General features: G+C 45.2%; 1 protein-coding gene across 1 annotated transcript in view; it reads right to left on the bottom strand.

Moving 5' to 3' along the window:
• Positions 1-11,438: 11,438 nt before the first annotated feature.
• The window catches only part of SMIM28 (small integral membrane protein 28), a 296,538-nt gene continuing 289,789 nt past the window's right edge, over positions 11,439-18,187 (bottom strand). Inside the window, exon 2 of the mRNA XM_069608080.1 lies at positions 11,439-12,332. Within this exon, the coding sequence (XP_069464181.1) occupies positions 11,931-12,332 (402 nt within the window). The 3' untranslated portion in view covers positions 11,439-11,930. The remainder of the gene's footprint in view (positions 12,333-18,187) is intronic.

Below are 18,187 nucleotides of genomic sequence, written 5' to 3'. Positions count from 1 at the left end.
AATCTCCAATCCAGGTGACTTTCTTTGGTTTCTTAGGAGTTGTAAGGGCAGTTACAGGGACAGCTATGGTACCACAGACCACCATGACATTTATGTAATACCCAGTGAGGCCTAGAAAAGCTCTCACCTGGGTTTGGGTTGTGGGGGTTGCCCGATCTTGAACAGCCTGTACTTCTCTGGGCAGAGGCTAAATCCTACCCCCTCCAACCTCATGCCCAAGGTAGGTCACTGAACCTTGACAATTCTGGCACTTGGCTGCCTTTTTTGTCAAGTGGGCCTGCTGAAAAGCCTGCAAAATTCTAAAGTATCACACATGTTTTTCCCAAATAAGGCTGAAAACCGCTATATAGTCCAGATATGCCATGCAGAATTCACCCAAACCATTCAGGACATGATGGACCAATCTTTGGAAAGTGACAGATGCATTCATTAAGCCAAAGGGCATTACTCTGAATGGGTAAAGTCCCACAGACGTTGAGAATGCTGCCTTCTCTGTGGCACTTTCTATCAGGAATATTTACCAATACCCTGCAGTAAGGTCAAATGTGCTACGGTACTAGGCATCACCTAGCTTGTCCACCATCTCACCAGTTCCTGGAAGGGGATGTGCATCTGTATTGGTGACAGCATTTAGATCTCTGTAGTCCACACCAAATCCTAAGTCAGACGTTCCTGCTTTTGGTACCAGAACCATTGGACTGGACAAAGGACTACTCGAGGGCACGATCACCCCTAGATCCAACATTTTGTTGACCTCAGACTTTATGTGGCATCTGACTCTGCCTGACATTCTATAACTCCTATTTTTGGTAGGCACACTGTCTCCATTGTCAACGTCATGCTTGCACCAAGGTGTCAAGCCTGGATGGAGTGAGAACAAGGTGGAAAACTGCCTAAGCAAATACTTCACCTCACCTGGCTGTTTGTTGTGGAGTCAGTTGAGGGGACAATTAGACACCCTCAAGGGAGCCATCAGAAGGGATGTCCTGTAACAGGTCAGGAAGAGGTTCAGATTCCTCCTGCTCCATATCTGAAGCCAGAAGCAGGCTCCCATTTCAGCCCCTGGGATGAACGCCTTCAACCTATTCACAGGGAACAATTTGGGAGCCTAACCAGGAATTCCAAGGTCCACCAAATAGTTAACCTCACCTAGTCTCTCAACAATGCAGTGAGGACCTGAACACTTCCTGTAAAGCCCTAGGCCTCATAGGAGTCATAATCAGGATTTCCTGACCTGGAGAAACATGAACAAATGAAGCTTTCTGGTCATAAAAATGTTTCACCAGTGTTTTTTCAGCCTTCAACTTGTCATTGGCCTGTGCCATCAGTAAGGCCATCCTCTTTTTTCAAGCCCAACACATAGTCTACTACATTGATAGTGACAGGAGGAGTGGCCATCGCCCATCCTTCCCTGACTATGGCAAGGGGTCCCCTGATAAGGTGTTCAAAGGGGCTAAAGCCAACCCCTTCTTGAGGTACTTATCTGTAGGGCAAAGAGTAAGCATGGTATAACGAGATCCCACTTTCTCCTCTGCGGCTCCTCACAAGCTCTAATCATGCAGTTGAGAGTCCTGTTGAACCTCTCAACTAGGCCATTGGTCTGTGGATGGTCTGCAGATGAAAATGTACATGAAACCCCACATTCCTTCCACATGGCGGCCATATACTTGGACATGAAGTTGCTGCCTCTATCAGACACAGCTTCATTAGAGAAGCCAACCCTAGTAAATATGCCCAGTAATGTTCTTGCACCTGACATGGCAGTCACAGTCTTCAGTGGGATGGCCACAGGGTGTATTTTAGGATGATCAATGACCTTAAATCTCTCCTTCTCCACTCTCCTCCTTGAAACCCCTTCACCTTCCTGCCTCCCCTCCCTCCTTTATCTTTCCCCTTGACTATCTCCCTCCCCTCCCCTACCTCTCCACGCTCACCTTTCCCCTTCCCTCCTCCTACTCCTCATCACACCCCCACCCAGTCCTACTCCACTATTCTTCCTATTCCCTTCAGTTAATTGCTCTTCTTACTGTTTTGTTGACTGATTGTTTGCTTCTATCATTATATTGTTTATGTTTTATGTATTAAGTTGTTCAATTGTACAGCACTTTGGTGTAAAGTGCTTTATAAACCAATAAGTACAAAAAACACAGTCAAATCCTAACCTCTCAAATGGTATACCCGCTATATGTAGTGGTACCAATGGAGCCTGGATTATTACACCACTTTTGTCAGAAATGTGACAAGTAGCACAATCCTCCAATAACCTTCTAGCTGTGCCGCCACCTTAAGCCAGAAGAGGTGCATGCTCAACCTCCCCTTCGTCATCTTGATGCCAAGATGACCTGCAAAGGGGACTTCATGCAGCAATTGCAGGAAGAGAGTTTCTTTTGCAAAGAAACTACCAACCTCTTATGGTCTCCTTCAGTGGACTCTGTGGGCTCACTATGCAGGAGGTCACATTCCCAATAAATGGTATTCTTCTCAGTGGCTTCACCATCTAACTAGGAGCAGGCATTTTTCTTAAGGTCTTCAGGTAATGGGCACTCATGATGGCCCTTACTGAGTATTTCCGGCAGCCCTTCTTCCACATCAGGTTCAGGAGCTTGACTACCACCACCTCTATGGGAGATTCTTGGATCCAACACTGATCTGAAGAAATGGCTGCAAAACCCAGACTAGAAGCAAGTCCAAGCCATCCACAGCAAGGAGCTGCACCATTCAAATAGACAGTGGTCCTCCAATCAGGGATAACTCTTATTTCTACTCATGCTCCACACCCAGACTCTCTGGCACTACAGATGTGGAGTGGGACCACACAGTCTTACCCACTTCATTCGCCACACATACACACACAAAGGCAGCACTATCCTACGAAAGCAGCAGCTTTCCCAGGCAAGTGCATGACCTTATATGGGATTTCCTGACCTGGCAAGGCAGGGAGAAGGACACAACTACAACATGGCTAAAGAACAAGTGAACATCTTGTGTCATGGCCATGTTAGGGCACTAGCCACGTTTAGTAGCCACACACGGTAAATGCAAATATGCACACTAGAAATAATGCAAAAATGATAAAAATATATCTGCTGCCACTAGCTTGTCTTTAGGAACATATGAAAGTAACCAAAAATCCCAAATGTAAATAGCTAGGGGGATACAAAAGTATCCCCATTGCACTGCCTTGTAAGATGGTGTGTGCAAGGTTAAAATGTTACAAAAATGTAAACGATAAAAAGGAAATGCACTGATAGTCTAAAGGACTGATCAGTTTCCCCTTAACAAATTAGCAAATTGCAGGGTAAGTGAAGCTGAAGGCTTTACTTCGACTCCAAAAGTCAGCAGAGGTTCAAAACAAAGCAAAACAATTGGGGGTCCAAAGAAACTGTGGAGGAAAAGTTGTTAAAAGAGAAATCTGTCCGAACAACTTGCCTCTTCACTCTGTTTGCCAGCTCTCGGCCAACCATATAAATGGCATTCAGGGTGGCCTTCAGACGGGGAGGGGGTTATATATCTCGTGGTCTGAATATTGGTTGCTTGTATATCGCTTTACGATTTATAGGTGTCAGGCTACTTCAAAGCGCTGAGAGTGATGTGAAGAGTGGAACAACAGGTAGGGGCTGTTAGAAAAAATGTCTCTTTACTGCACATTTCCTTCCATTTTTATGCACCCCCACATTTTTTGCTTTTATGTTTGATCCTGACCTGTACTTCTTGCAGTGAAGCCTTAAAGGGATAGTCCAGTAAAAAAAAATATTTAAAAAATAGATAGGCAACATTAAAAAAAAAATACTAGCACTTTTTAAAAAAAACTTCCTATGTAAAATTTTGAGCTATTGAAGCTCAAAATTCGCAAAAGCAAGCACATGGGCACATCCATTTTGTGAAATGGATGCCCGCCTGCGCTGGCTTTTGCTTTTGCCGCACTAATGAAGGAAAAGCCAGCCAGCTGTAGTAAACAAAAGCTACCGCTGGGTGGCTTTTCCTTCATTGGTGCTGTAAGCGGAGGACCGGGACCGGAGACCAGAGCAGGAAAGCTGCAGCTGAATCTCGGTAAGTGCTATTTATTAAAAAAAAAAAAATAAGCACTAGCTGCGTTTTTTTTTCTAAGTTTTCCGGGCTGGAGGAGCCCGGAAAACTTAGAAATAAAACTGCAGCTTTAAAAACGTATTTATGTTTGCAGTCGCTTTTGAAGCGACTGCAAACATAAATACAACGTTGTGTTTGAAAACGCTGCGGTTTTTCTTTCCAAGTTTCTCCGGCTCCTCCATCTCGGAGGAGCCTGAGAAACTCTGAAAGAAAAACCGCAGCATTTTCAAACACAACCGCGTTGTGTTTCTGCCTGCTGTGGCTATCACTTTGGGTCTCCGGTGCGCCCCCAGAGCTTTCCTGCTCTGGTCTCCGGTCTCCGTCCTCCACGTACAGCACCAATGAAGGAAAAGCCACCCAGCGGTAGCTTTTGTTTACTACAGCTGGCTGGCTTTTCCTTCATTAGTGCCGCAAAAGCAAAAGCCAGCACAGGCGGGCATCCATTTCACAAAATGGATGCGCCCAAGTGCTTGCTTTTGCGAATTTTGAGCTTGAATAGCTCAAAATTTTACATAGGAAGTTTTTTAAAAAAAAGTGCTAGTATTTTTTTTTTAATGTTGCCTATCTATTTTTTAAATAACATTTTTTACTGGACTATCCCTTTAAGCTTCACTACACTGTTGCTTATCTGTTATGGGGAAACTGAGATGTCCTTCAGGCTGTAAGTACTGGGAAACATTGTTTACCTTAGTCTTGTTACTTGTTTGCTACTTTTAGTAACTTGTTATCACTTGTGGTAACTTTTATCATTTCACAATACATCTTACAATGCAGTACAATGGGGTACACATTAGTTTCTGCCCTAGACGAACATTCAGAGGATTTTCGGTTACTCTAGGTGTGCTAAATGGACAAGCTGGTAGCAGCAGTGACTTCTCACCATTTTTTAGTGCTTTTCGTTTTAGCCTTACTGTGTTTGGCTACTAACTGTGGCTAGTGACCAAAAATGGCCATGCCACAAAGTTTTTCACTTGTCCTTGGGCCATCTTGTCCGTTAGCCTTCTTCCTGGCCTCTGAGGCCAGGCAAATCCTTATATGGACTTCCAGTGCAAAGCAGAGGCATTTAGCGGGATACTGGAGTGCTAGGTGTGTTTGCTGGCAGGATGTGGGCTAGGACTGTCTGGTCCCAATCCACAAACTGGTTTCAGTATGTCTGAGTATTATGCATGAGTGTCCCCGCCAGTGGTACTGATTGGTCCACTGCTGGGGTGTGTGTGGGGCTAGTTTTGCTATTGGCTAGTGGGAGTTTCCTCTCCTACATAGCTTTTTGGATAAAATGAAGATCCCTGCACCCACTCTGGAGAGATCCTGAAAAAACGTGAAGGAGCCAAGACTCCTGTCCAGCTGTGAGACCCGTGAAGTGTCCGGTGACTCGACTGAAGGAGGCCTGGTGACCAACTTCTGCTGCTGTCCTGGAACAGCGCTGTCTTGCTATCGATCATCAGCAGTCCTGCGAGAGAGTTGCAACCTGTGGAGTGGAGGGAATGTCCATTCTTGATGTCTGCTTGGTACAGTGAGAAGAAGAGTCTTCGGAAGTGCCCCAGGACTGCCCTTTGGCTGACCAGCTCTGACTTTGGGCTACTGTGCTGCCGATGTCACCGTTCCGCTGAGGCCTTGAACTTGGGGGATTCTCAGCTTGTCCTACAAGATATACCTCAGAGGAATTACAGAGTCCTCACATCAAGGCAATCCGAGATAGGAGGGACATTCTGACCACAAGTGAGTCCCTTTGCATCACGGTGCTGCAGTGACGACCATCTTAAACAGCTCACCTGTCCTGTCCAGTCCTGTGAAAAGTCCTGCATCATGTTTTGCTGCATTCTGACACCAAGAGACCTTGCACCAGCCAAAGACATTCAACGGAGATCTGCTCAAACCTGCAACCCCAGCGAATCAAGGCCTGAGACTGATGGTGGGAAAAGCGACCTCAGACCTTCTTCCTTGGGCTTGCCAAGTCCTGTGAAGAATCAGAGTATGGGGGCGAGTTACAGTGGTTCTTACCTGCCCCTAAACGCTCTTTAAAAGTGTTGCTAACTTTTCTAAAATGTTTACACTTTGGCTTTTGTCTTCCGAAAGTTGGGGACAATTTTGTTAGTAAGAATAACTTGTCCTCTAACCCTTGGAGTCATTCACTGGACCCCAGAGACCCTACCTTCATTTTTTTCCAGCGTTACAAACTGTGTCAGAACTTTCCCTGAACTTTTGGGCATAAGGCCCCAAACAATCTAGGGTAGGAAGGACTTTTGAAGCTAGGGCTAGTTCTCTGTGGACCTGTAGTGTATAAACTAATCTATACTTTCCTTTACAGGGGTTTCATCTGTATTTTGCCCTACTCTAGTGACTGTATATATGTATTCTATTATTAGTGTTGTGTGATACTTCAACCTGTTAGCAGTCATTTTTCATAGTGTTGTTTGGCCATAAATAAATAACTGCATTTGTATACATACTGTTGAGGTGTAATCTGGGACTCCCATTGTGTGCACTCATTGTGACCCTTTACAAGCTCACCGCCTCTTGAGACTTAGCCTAGACCACTTGTCACTGCTACCTTGAACTGGTTTGGCTACAGGTCCCAGAGTTGTCCCTGTCACAATATAAGTTGGCCTTATATATAGCTTTCCACCAGGCCAGAGTATAGAAAATCAGTCCTACCAGGGGCTACGCTCGGCAGCAGGCTGCTGACACAGAGCACCAACGTCTGAGTGTGATTCAGCACAATAACAGTGTAGAAGCGGCGGGTCACATTTTGTCAGGCCTGTGGCTGCGGCACTGTGACAGAGGCACTGAATTTGCCAGTTGGCATCTTAATGGCATAGGCCTGATGGCAGGCTTTGTTGTCAGTCCACCCCTACACCTCTGCTTCCCTTTTGACAGCTAAGGGGCAATGAGTACAGGAAAATATACCATTTAGTAACAGGCTCATGCTCCTATATGGCAATACTGGAATGTATTGGTGCCGCCTGCATGGGCATGTATGGGCACAGCCAGCATGAAAGTGTGTTTCATACTGGCAAATATTGTGGGCAAAGTCATCATTAAAATTATTTGAAAAATGCTCTGTGTGCTATTGTTGACTTGTATCTATTGGATTATTTTCTTTTGTTACCCTGCAAAACCAAATGTAAACTGTGTGGCTTTTGACCACATTTTTCACAGAACGTGGCCTGTAAAATCCATCATTTTAACCCATTATTTTAAAACTTTTCTCGGTGGAGGAACCCACCTCCCCTGATTGCCCATTGGTTGATTTGGGCTCCACGGCTATGCTCAGTCGCTTCTGCAATTTCGTGTGAAAGATTTACACCTCTTCAGTTAAAGAATTCACCAGCTGCTACTGCACTTGCATGATGTGTATTAATAGGATATGGCGTTTAGAAAATCACACTTGCTAACAATGTTATGTCATGCTATGTAGCTGGCTTGCATGGTACTTTACACCAATTGAGTAGAAAATTATAGTTTCAAGGCCAGCCGAATCAAGACATTTAATTTCGAATAATGTGGACGAATAGTTTAGAAAGGGAGGCCAATTAGGAGTGAGAAAAAGTAAGCCAGGCTATGGAATCTCCACTTGTGAATTTTATGTGTTGAGTAACCTCCCCTGAGCTGCTCAGCACCCACTTGTCTTGCATCATAAGAACCAACGTTTCCACAATCCCCCAAATTCAACCACTGACAGCGAGCTCTGCGTGGAATTTCCCTGCAGTCAGGATTTGGGTTTGTCTGGGTTTTGCAGGGCTGAGGCTGTTTGTTAATGGTTGAGGCTGTTCGTTTGTTCAGGATTTGTTAATGTAGTTGGCTCCACAAGCCCTTCCAATGCGCCTGGCCACCTGATAATGAAACTCCAGCTGGCGTCATAAGTGAAGGTTTTTTTCCATGATTGGATGATCTTCCGGCCCTCCCTCCAAGTTAAGTTTTTCATTTGAGATCCAAACACATCAAATGGCAGATGGAGAAGGTCAGCTTTCCGGGAAGGTTCCATCTTCCAATGTATTATCCAGATTCATCTGCAGGCCTTTAAGGCTCAGCCAGATGCTCCGCTGTAGAACATAGGTCCTCAAAGGTTAAGTCTGATAGGAATTTCATCTGTTTCATCATTGTCTCCAGGAGTGGGGCAGAGTTCCCTTAGGTTATGAAATTCTACGATAAACGACTGGGTAGCGTATGCCTCTAGCCTAAAAGTGTATTGCTGAAAAGGCTTTTTTACTCCAACCTCCACCTTCTTGTCTGCTGGATCTTGTGGAGTGGCATCCTCGGAAGGCACTGATGTGTGGGCAGACCAATGACATGTCAGTGAATCCAAATTCCCCCTGAAAATCTTCGAGTCGTAACGCTTCGCCACAAACCGGGCAAGGACTGGTTTGTCCACACCTCTCCCCTTTTTCAGAAGGTTTTAACCACTTTGGGAATCACCAGCATCTGAATCTCCATAGTGCCATGCTGATTTTCGAAGAGGTCATCGTCTTACATTGTTAATTGTGGCTCTGGCCTGCTTAGGTGTTGCCTAATATGAGTAAGGACAGAGGTCAGTTCTCTCTGCACCAACCTGCCTTTAATCACAGGCTGAGGCTCTTCTGGCGCTGCCTTTGTCGGAGTAGACCGAGGGCCAGGTGGCTGTTCCTTCAGGGCTGTGACCACCGTCCTCTCAATTAAAAACACTGACCTTATTTTATTTTATGGTGATCAGTCTCTGAGGAGTGTGAATGAGTGCTCAGAGGAGTGGTTAGTAAGGGCACGTCTGCTTCAACCTGTAAGGTTTCTAAGAAACGCCTTTTAGAGCCCCCCTTGCCCACATCTGCAACATGCTGCCACACCAGGACTGCCATTGTGCTTCCTGATGCTTCTGGCATTGCTATAGCAACAGGGAGCGGGAACTCATGCCTCCTGAGATGGAAATGTTCCCTTTCCTTTGGAGGGGGCTGGGGTTTGTTTAAGATTGTACGTAGATTTCCGTGGGATCTGCCCTGCAATACTTGATGTGATTATGCTGTAAAGGAAAGTGGGAACACTTGCACCCCAGTTGCCCTTATGCACCCCACTGTAACACAGGAAAGTTCTGAAATGTCTGTCATGCAGCTACGCTCTGTGCCCTGAGAGTGAACTCAAAGGAATGCCTGCTAGGCAGTTACATTCTGTGAATAAACATTCAATATGAAATGCATTATAAAACAAGCAACGGCAAAAACCAATAGTTTTGGCATTGGCGTGTTATAGCATTTAGGAGTCATATTGTGGAGTAGAGCAGATGTGTGGTGGTGGGGTGGATTGGTGGAATGGAGTGGTGTGGAGGTGTCATGGTGGTGTGGAGTGGCGTGGTGGCATGGAGTGGTGATGTTAAGTGGGTGGGTGGAGTGGTGGCTGTGTTCAGTGGTACAAAGTGGTGCTTTACAGTAGTTGTGTGGATCAATAGGGGTGTGGAGGCATAGAAGAGTAGGGATAGGAGGGTGTGGGGAGTGGCTGGGTGGTGTAGAGTGGTGTGGTAGTGTATAGCGGTAATGTAGTGTTGGTGGTGTAAATGGTGGTGTGGAGTGAGGGTGTAGGTATATGGGGTAGAGTGGAGTGGGGTAGTGGTGTGGAAGTGTAGAGTGGTAATGTGGTGTCATAGATTAGTGACAGAGTGGAGGTGTAGAGTGTTGGTGATTTTGTGATAGTTGTGGATTTGGAGATGTAGGGTGTGGTGGTGTGGCGCTGTCCCAGGTTCCATGCACAACAGCAGGATCCAGCGTATTGGCATGCGTCCTTTAAGTGATGATGGGCCTCAGCACCAGAACAGAGCTACAGGGGTGTGGAGACCTAGGGCTGTGGAGTGGTGTGGCAGTGAAGGGTGTTAATGTAGAGTGGTGGTTGTATAAAGTTGTGGTATGGAGTGCAGGGGTAGGGATATACGATGTAATGATTGAGTTAGGTATTGGTTTGGTAGTGGTGTTGTGAGAAAGTGTTTCATGCTGGTGTGGTGCTATAGAGAGTTGGCCTAGAGTAGAGGTATGTGCCACGCTGCCTAGGGCAACCTTGCCACCCCTCCTGTCCCTGCACAAAGTTCATTCATCTTTTTATGCTTCTTGCGTAGGCGCAGAGGGCTCCTGCTGCCCGATCCTGATGGCAAGAGTGTGGGGTTTTGTGTGGCATGCATGTGTAGGAGAAATCTCTCTCCTGGGGTAGTGACCCAGTGCACTGGAGTGGGGTATGGCACAAGCCCCCACAGGGCTCTCTGAGATGAGTCTGGCGTAATCAGCGCGCATGGATGGAAGAGGTTCGGTTAGAACCTTCGCAAATGTGGTTAAACCCAGAATGGGATCCCCTACCCTAGGTGCGTTGCTGAAGAGCGGACCACTTAGCATCATCTTTGAAGTCTTTGAGGTGACAAGTCCTCAATGTCTTGCGGAGGAGGAACCCCAAAGCCCTCCTTGAACGTCTATGCAGAAGTGAATGGCCTGAAAATGAATCACAAGAGGTGAAAAGAAGCCACATGTGCGAAGTTCCCAGGCAGAGCAGAAAAGGCTGTGCGGCTTGGCCGAGGAGTAACTCTGAGTACAACCTACACAACGCTTTGGCCATGAGACACAGGAAATTGCAATGTTAGGTGAAACAAGACACAACTACTGTAGCAATGGACTGTCCCATTTGATGCAGAAAGAGTGACGGACAGTTGCGCAGGGCATACGGCAGGGGAGCTGTTTGGGGATATGGCTACTTGCACGCTCCAACAGAGCCTTCTGGAGTTTCTAGTTTCTGCTGCTTGGCAACAGACTCCGGTCCAGTTCACGTTCCATGGGACATACCCAAAGATTGGAGGGAAAGGGCTATGGACTAAGTGTACCGGTATCACTGCGGCAAGTGACTTTTTCATCTTGCAAGATACGGGGGCACTCTGTACCAGCAAAAGGTGCTTAAACGAAAAAAATAAAAAGGAATACATTTACCACTCACATATGCTGGCAATTACTTGTCAGTAGACAGAGAAAACATACAGAATGGGAGCTGCTTCCTGTTTATACAGGAAGTGATGTAGCAAAGGGAAATAACTAAAGAGGGACAACAACTAGAACATGCTTCTCCTTGTCCCTCTTCTAAGCTTTTGGTTAGGTGGCAGCAAGTATCTGTCTTGTGAGCAGATGGGCCTCATTTCCTAAGGACTGTGATGTGGAAGACATGCAGAGAGGTAATATCACATTTGTTTGTGCTCATCTAAGATGGTCCATTGCAAGAATCTGCAATTATTCAGTAATTCAGTGCCTTCGGTGTCCCAGATATCTCGATGGTAAACATAGCTTTAAAGCTTTAAAGTGACATGGGGCCCTGGTAAACAGTGACTATGCAAATAAAAAGTAGCATGTATTCTAACAAAATCCTTGCTTTTCCACTTAAATTAGCTTTATTAATAAGGATAATAGTTGTTCCTTTTTATTCCATTGTAAGCCTTTTTTACAGATCGCTTTCAATCCAGCATAGAAAGAAAATGTTTTTTTAAAAATCAATAAAAAAATATCTACTGAACAACTACAAAGATATTCCAAAACCCTGCTTTTCAGGATTCCCTCTTCTCAATCCAAAAATAGAATGCCAAAGTTTGGCTGCAGACCAATAAATAAAAAACTCCCCACCGCTTCCAGTGCTCACGGGAAATGACGACACGTCTTAGTCCCAAGGAGTTACAATGTAAAATTTGCAAGCGTGTAGACCTCTTGTAATAGTTCCTGAGTTCTAGCTGTAAGTCTTTTGTTATATAATTGATTATTGAGTGAAAATAGAATGACACTATCATAAAAAGCCTTTAAAAGCATTTGAAAACTGCATTATATGATGTCTGTTCAACGTGGATTCGATTCCCCATTCCGCGACCATCATTGACTGGTGCCCTCTCTTGACTTGTCCGTGCTTGCCTCATAAGGAGGCAGTGGTTCCTGTAAGATTCTGATGCTGGCATTGCAGGCCGCTTTTGTGGTGGCTTCTTCATACGTGGGTGGCAAGCACACAGTGAGCATGGACGCGTCGGGGAGCAAGGTGGAGTACTGGAAGGGCTCTGTGCCCCAGGTCAACGTTGAGAAGAAATCTCCCTCCCTTTCTGCCTGGTTCTCCTGGAGACCTATGGTAAAAATCTGACCCTGTGGACTAGTGTGCTTACATCGGCGGTAGAGGAAGAGCAGGAAGAACCCTACCACCAGAAGAGCGGCAGTGGGGAGAAGGATGTACAGGAAGGGTTCAATGTCTTCTTTGGTCGAGCTGATTTCCTGCTGATCTTCGCTCTGCAATGAAAACAGCAAAAGGTCAACCATACTGAGGTGGTTCATGTTCATTTTCGCACAAAACTGTACTTAGGCATTGTTTCCAAAATTGTATGATATGATATGAAATTATATTTTATTAATAGTATGCCAATACATAAGTGTTTCAAAGCGCAACGAAACAGGGGGGGGAAGGGGACAAGACACTGATCTTACTAGGCCCAGTGACATTGAGATCAGGGGAGAGGAGGGAGGAAAAGTGCCGGGGCAAGGGGAGGAGGAGAAGTGCAGGACATAGGATCATAACACAAGAAACAAGAAGTGCGAGCAACAGGTGGCAATGCAAGGTTAAGTGCAGAACGACAAAAGATGGATAGTGCATGGAGGCGGACAGTAGGGTTACAGATACAGCCCCATGTGCAGGGTTGCCAGGAGGCAATGGAGGTGTGCAGCGGGGAGGAAAGGGACCTGGACCCGTGGTTCAGAGGGCAGCCAGGTAACCAGTGCAGTAACAGATAGGCAATCAGCAGGAAAGAGGAAGAGAGAATGCAGAAGCAAATAGGAAAGTCATGAGCTGGATCCGGAACTGGAGGTGATTCTGCTCAAGTTTCAGAGGGGCAGGAGGATGTTCCAGAGGGAGGTGTCCACAGAAGAGAGGGGTCTGCCTCCAGCTCGTTTCTTGGAAAAACGCCTGACCCTCAAGGAGTTGAAGGTGGAGGGGCAAAGGGCTTGAGTAGGAAAATAGTTCAGGAGAGAAGGCTGGAGATACTTTGGACCCAGGCCCCAGAAGGCCTTGTGGACGATGCAGAGGGTCTTGAATCTGTATCCTTGCAGCCACTGGGAGCCAATGGAGAAATGTCAGCGCTGGAGAGATACAATCCCTGGGCTTGAGGCCAAGGACAGGTCTTGCAGTCCTGTTCTGGGTGAGTTGCAGAGGGCGGAGAGTAGAGGCAGGCAGATTTAAAAAGAGGCTATTAAAATAGTCAAGTCTAGAGAGAACCAGGGCTCTAGAGAAAGGGAGCTTCTGGGGAAGGAGAGGAGAGAGAGAATGCCACTGAGGAGGTGCAGTTGGTAGTTTGACTTCTTAGAGACATCAGAGATGTGAGGAGAGAAGGAGAGAGTGGAGTCAAAGATAACCCAGAGGTTCTTAGCCTCGCAGGTGGGAGCAGGGGGAGGGCCAAGGGAGGCCGACCAGAGAGTGAGGGGAAAGGAGGGTGCTGGTGTGCCAATGAGGAGGATTTCCGTCTTGCTGGCATTCAGGCAGAGATCATTGGTGGCTCACTACTCTTGGATTGCAGAGAGACAATCCGGGATGACAGAAGGAGAAGAGGCGGGAGTAGGGAGTCTGAAAGCGAGCACATTACTAGCACATTGTTTACAAAACTGTAGTTGCATATATTTTACATTAATTCAGTTTCTTATATATTGACATAGACAAACAGCTGTTTTAAACTTGGGATGCGCACTGCGCATCACTAACTAAAATTGTGCCACACTGCATTCTGTGTGATGCAATTCTCTTTAAAGAGACGACAGGTTACCTTTTGCTATCCTATATTCAGTTTTTTTAAATGGGCCAGTACTACCTGGCCCTCAGTACCTGCACTTCTTATTTTTTAGCATTTGAGTGCCTGCACTTCTCAGAACCTGAACTAGAGTACCAGTACTCAACAATGTGGCACAGTGATTATGAAAGCATTTCATTTAACTCTATCACATTCAGTGACTAAGCTCCTGCAGCCATTGCTGGGGAAAGCAGCAACCTCTCCCTCCTCCTCTATCCACCACCAGCAGTGCCCATAATGTCTCATTCAGGGCCCACCGTGCAGAACAAAAGGAAAGGCAGACAGGCAGCTCCTAAGGCTCTCGGCACACTGGGCACAGAACGCAATTCGCTAAGTGGGCTTCATCTGTTACCGATGGGGTTCCTTGAGAGTTTGCATGTAGAGCAAGGACTCATTGTAAAAGCCGGGGCAATTACTTTTTTAAACATGTTTCTATGTTATTAGTAGTGCCTTTTCTAATATGTAAATGTTTACGTAATTGGAGTTGTGATGGAAGGTTTTGGACTGAAAACCTGCATGCAGCTCAGCTACCTACCACATTCCTTATTATTACACAATGAAAGCATGCAATGATACAACTCCCCTTTTAAAGCTTAGTTTACAGCTATGATATCTGCTAGTTTGACATGCAAAAAAGAAAGTCTCAATTTATATGGATATTCTTAGCACAATGCATAACAACAAACTGGAAACTTGAGTGACAGAATCCGAGGTATACAAAGTGTGTGATCCTTGGCTCATAATTTCATCTCACTGTGCATTGCCTGTAAAAAATTGGGTGTCCTCAAAGCATGCCATCTTTTATACATAACAATACTAGTGTCAAAACAGGTCAAAATAAGTCTGTGATTCAGGAGTGTCTATGAGGGGTGGTTGCATTAGGTTGACAGAATCACATGTGAAGGTAATGACTTACAGTAAACCATTACAATGACATTGTGGTTCTAAATGCTGAGATGTTTTAGCAGAGCATGCTCCCAAGGCCAGACTCCATGGCGAGTTAAAGAGGGTGTGAGATCATAACTGAAGTGGGAGAGTGGGGAGTGAGATATGTAGAAATTGACACAATTAGGGAATGACACACAAAGAGTTAGATTCACGTAGAAAGTGAGACAAATGGAGAACTAGGAAAATAGAGTTGGAGAAGTACACACAGTGTGAGATTATTGAAAGGAGTCAATGAGACTCCAGCGTGAGTGATTTTAGGACCCTCCCAGGCTGAGCCCTTCAGTTCATCACTTCCAAGTGACAGCCAGAAGGGCTCAGCAAATGATGCTTGCAACGAGAGCGCTGCAAAGTGCACTTTTAAAGTCCCAGAACGAAAATGACATAGAAAGGAATCCATTGCCCTATTGGAAGACTGCTGACTGACAGCATGGGAGCAGTTGCTGGGGACCACCCCTGAGGTTTGAGACCCTTTCTTTTGACAAAAGTTGAAAGGCTGTGACTCGGCCCCTGAATGCTGCCATTTCTGCAACCCCATCCACTACCTTTGTGTGTTGTCAGAGTTCCTGATACTCAACGCATTGGAGAAAATGTAACGGGGTGACTTATTTCTCCTCCAAATAGGCTCCCAAACAAGCACCAATCTCAAGGGATGGATTGGGAGAAACCTTTGCTCTGGGACCATAAGCACTACAACATTTATATGGAGACTAAGGCCCTGATTTATGGAACTATTTGCATGTAAAACAGGGATTTTCAAGCCATTCTGCCCGCAAATCCCCATTCGTCAAACAGGGAGTTTATTTTCAGGCAGACTGACACGCAAATCCCCTTTTTACACGCCCCAGGGCCTAAGTCTGCTGTACTCATGCATATGCTTACCTTTTACACTTGCATATAACCTACAGTCTACAACCTTTTGTAGAGGAGCAGATAGACACTTTCTCATAAGTTCCTACCCCCTCACCACCATCATACTTTAACAGCAGGAGAAAATCACTAAATGGGACCCCCTCTATCGTTCCTAAACCGCATCGAGTGTCTGAGAAACGTTATGCAATCAGACAGCCATACAGAATGTACCCTCGCACTGAAAGCATTGAAAAATGCAGTGTGGAAGGATGCCACATAGAAGGATGTTGCATGCAAGGATGCCAGAATGCATCTATGGGTATTATGGACGAACATTAAAATGAAATCTGACGAGGACAGAGTGATTTCATAAAGAAGATATATGAAACTATGCTGAAACGATATGAATATACTCAAGAAGTAACAATGTATCTGAAGCACTAAGAGAAACATGTACCTAAAGTTTAAGTAATCATGGAAATAAAGAAGATGAAGTAACTTACTGAACAATAACTGTAAATAAGCAGTAAAGCAAGGTAAACGGAAACATATAGAAGCTTGCTGTAGAGGAATATATGACGAAGCAAGGACAGCCAAAGTGGGAAAATGGATGCTGGCTCATGCTGAACTTAACCAAGCTACCTCAGAGACAGGCAGATGTTGTAGAATCAGGAGATGTGGAAAAACAGCTCAGTGTGCAGACCCAAATCAGGAGATGCTTAAGAACAGTTCAGTGTGCAGACCCAACGATGAGTCAAGGCTGGCCCAGAATTAAGAATGCTATTTTGGGGATAAGCACAGAGCACAAAGGGAGTACATGGATAAGCACTGAATGTGGGACATTTTTCATAGATGGAAGAAGAAGAAAACATCTGAGAGAGCCAAACTACTGGTCAAATAAAAGTACACAAAGTCCATGTGAGATAAAGTGAGCAAGTCTCTAGAGGCCAAGAGGAGCAACAGCGCCCGGCATAATTAAATCAAATAGCAGTAAATAAAAGGTTGAAATTGACAAATTTGTAGTCTCTTCACAGGTGACTCAGAAATTGAAAAGAAAAGCGATTCATTAGAGCCTCAAGTTAAGATAGTGATGTGCTCACATTCCCTTGAATGTTCCAGGACAGTTAGCAGGCAACAAGGTCAACTACAAATGGAAGACTTTCGCTTATGGTCTACCGATGAGAGATAACAGACTAATTGGGAAAATGGGGAGTAGTCTGACGGGCTTCAAACACCTACGTTTCGTTTCACGTACATGCTACTAAAGAGCCAGAAGTTCAAGGTTGGGATAGTATGCCAACCAATCAGTGGGGTTGAGGGACAACCTAATGTGCAATGTAGCATAGACCAATCCACTGTTGTTTTTTTTCGATATAATCAGTACTATATGCATTTAGAGGTAGTTCAAGGCATGTCCTACAGATAAGGGATAGCCAATGATGTACTAATCCTTACATGATCTGTAAGTAGATATGTTCCCTTGACTAATCCCTTCCCTCAATAGGTTTTGTATTTTGCCATGTAGAATGACGTCATAGATGACGCATATTGGGGTATAAGACCTCTATGTAATCAAGCTGCTATGCGAGTGTGCAAGCATCAGTCCGATGTCTGTGACATCTCCCTACTTTATTAAATGACAATAAAGTGGTGCTTTGACATATTCCTTCAGTCTGTCCGATTATTTGTTCTGAGATCGTTATTTGTAATTCCATCTAGCACAAAAGACACTTCGAGGTGCTAGGGCACATTTGGTAGCAGAGGGTGGTTCTTTCCTTCTGTCATCCACCAATATTAATCTCATGGTTCTGTGTTATGCCATGGACAATGCTGATTTAATTCTAATTCCTAACCATCACCTCTTCAGGAAAGCACCATCATGCAGCATTCCTCAGGATGAAAGCTATGCTCAGCCCACAGTCTCCAGGCTAGTGATGAGGGGTAGCCAAATTGTCTGCCTCCAGATGTTTTGGCTTACAACTCCCACAATCCCTCATCATTGATGATGCTGATGAGAATTGTAGGCCAAAACATCCAGGGGCACGAGATGGTATGGTAAAGATGAGGTATGACACTGTTGCAGCTGGAGGAATGGCCCTTTTTGTTGCGATGAAGAGATTTACATGGGAATGTGCTTAACTGGGTCAACACAGCACTGTTAAAAAACGAGTATGACAATTTTCTGGAGGCAATGTTGAGACTAGTTTGACTGTGCTTAGCTGGGACTAACTAGGATGGCACTCTTGAAACTGGCCATACAATATTTGATTAATTGGGCCCATTTGAAACTGGATTGGCAATGTGGTAATTGTCATTGAAACGTTTTAACTGACAGTAAGCTAAATTATTGCATTTGCAAGCGTTGACTGGCACATTTTAGCAGCACCTCTAGCAGGTTAGACCATGTAGCAGTGAAGTATCCTTGAATATTTAAGTAATTTCCTGATATTATTGAGCACTTTGGATTGATGGAGCAATATTTGGATACTTTGGAAGTTACTTAGCATACGGTGA

This window comes from Ambystoma mexicanum, chromosome 4q (assembly GCF_040938575.1).
Source record: "Ambystoma mexicanum isolate Mex_15411 chromosome 4q, UKY_AmexF1_1, whole genome shotgun sequence".
Lineage (NCBI taxonomy): Eukaryota > Metazoa > Chordata > Amphibia > Caudata > Ambystomatidae > Ambystoma > Ambystoma mexicanum.
Note: the sequence above shows the minus strand (reverse complement) of the source record. Positions and strands in the feature narration are given on the sequence as shown.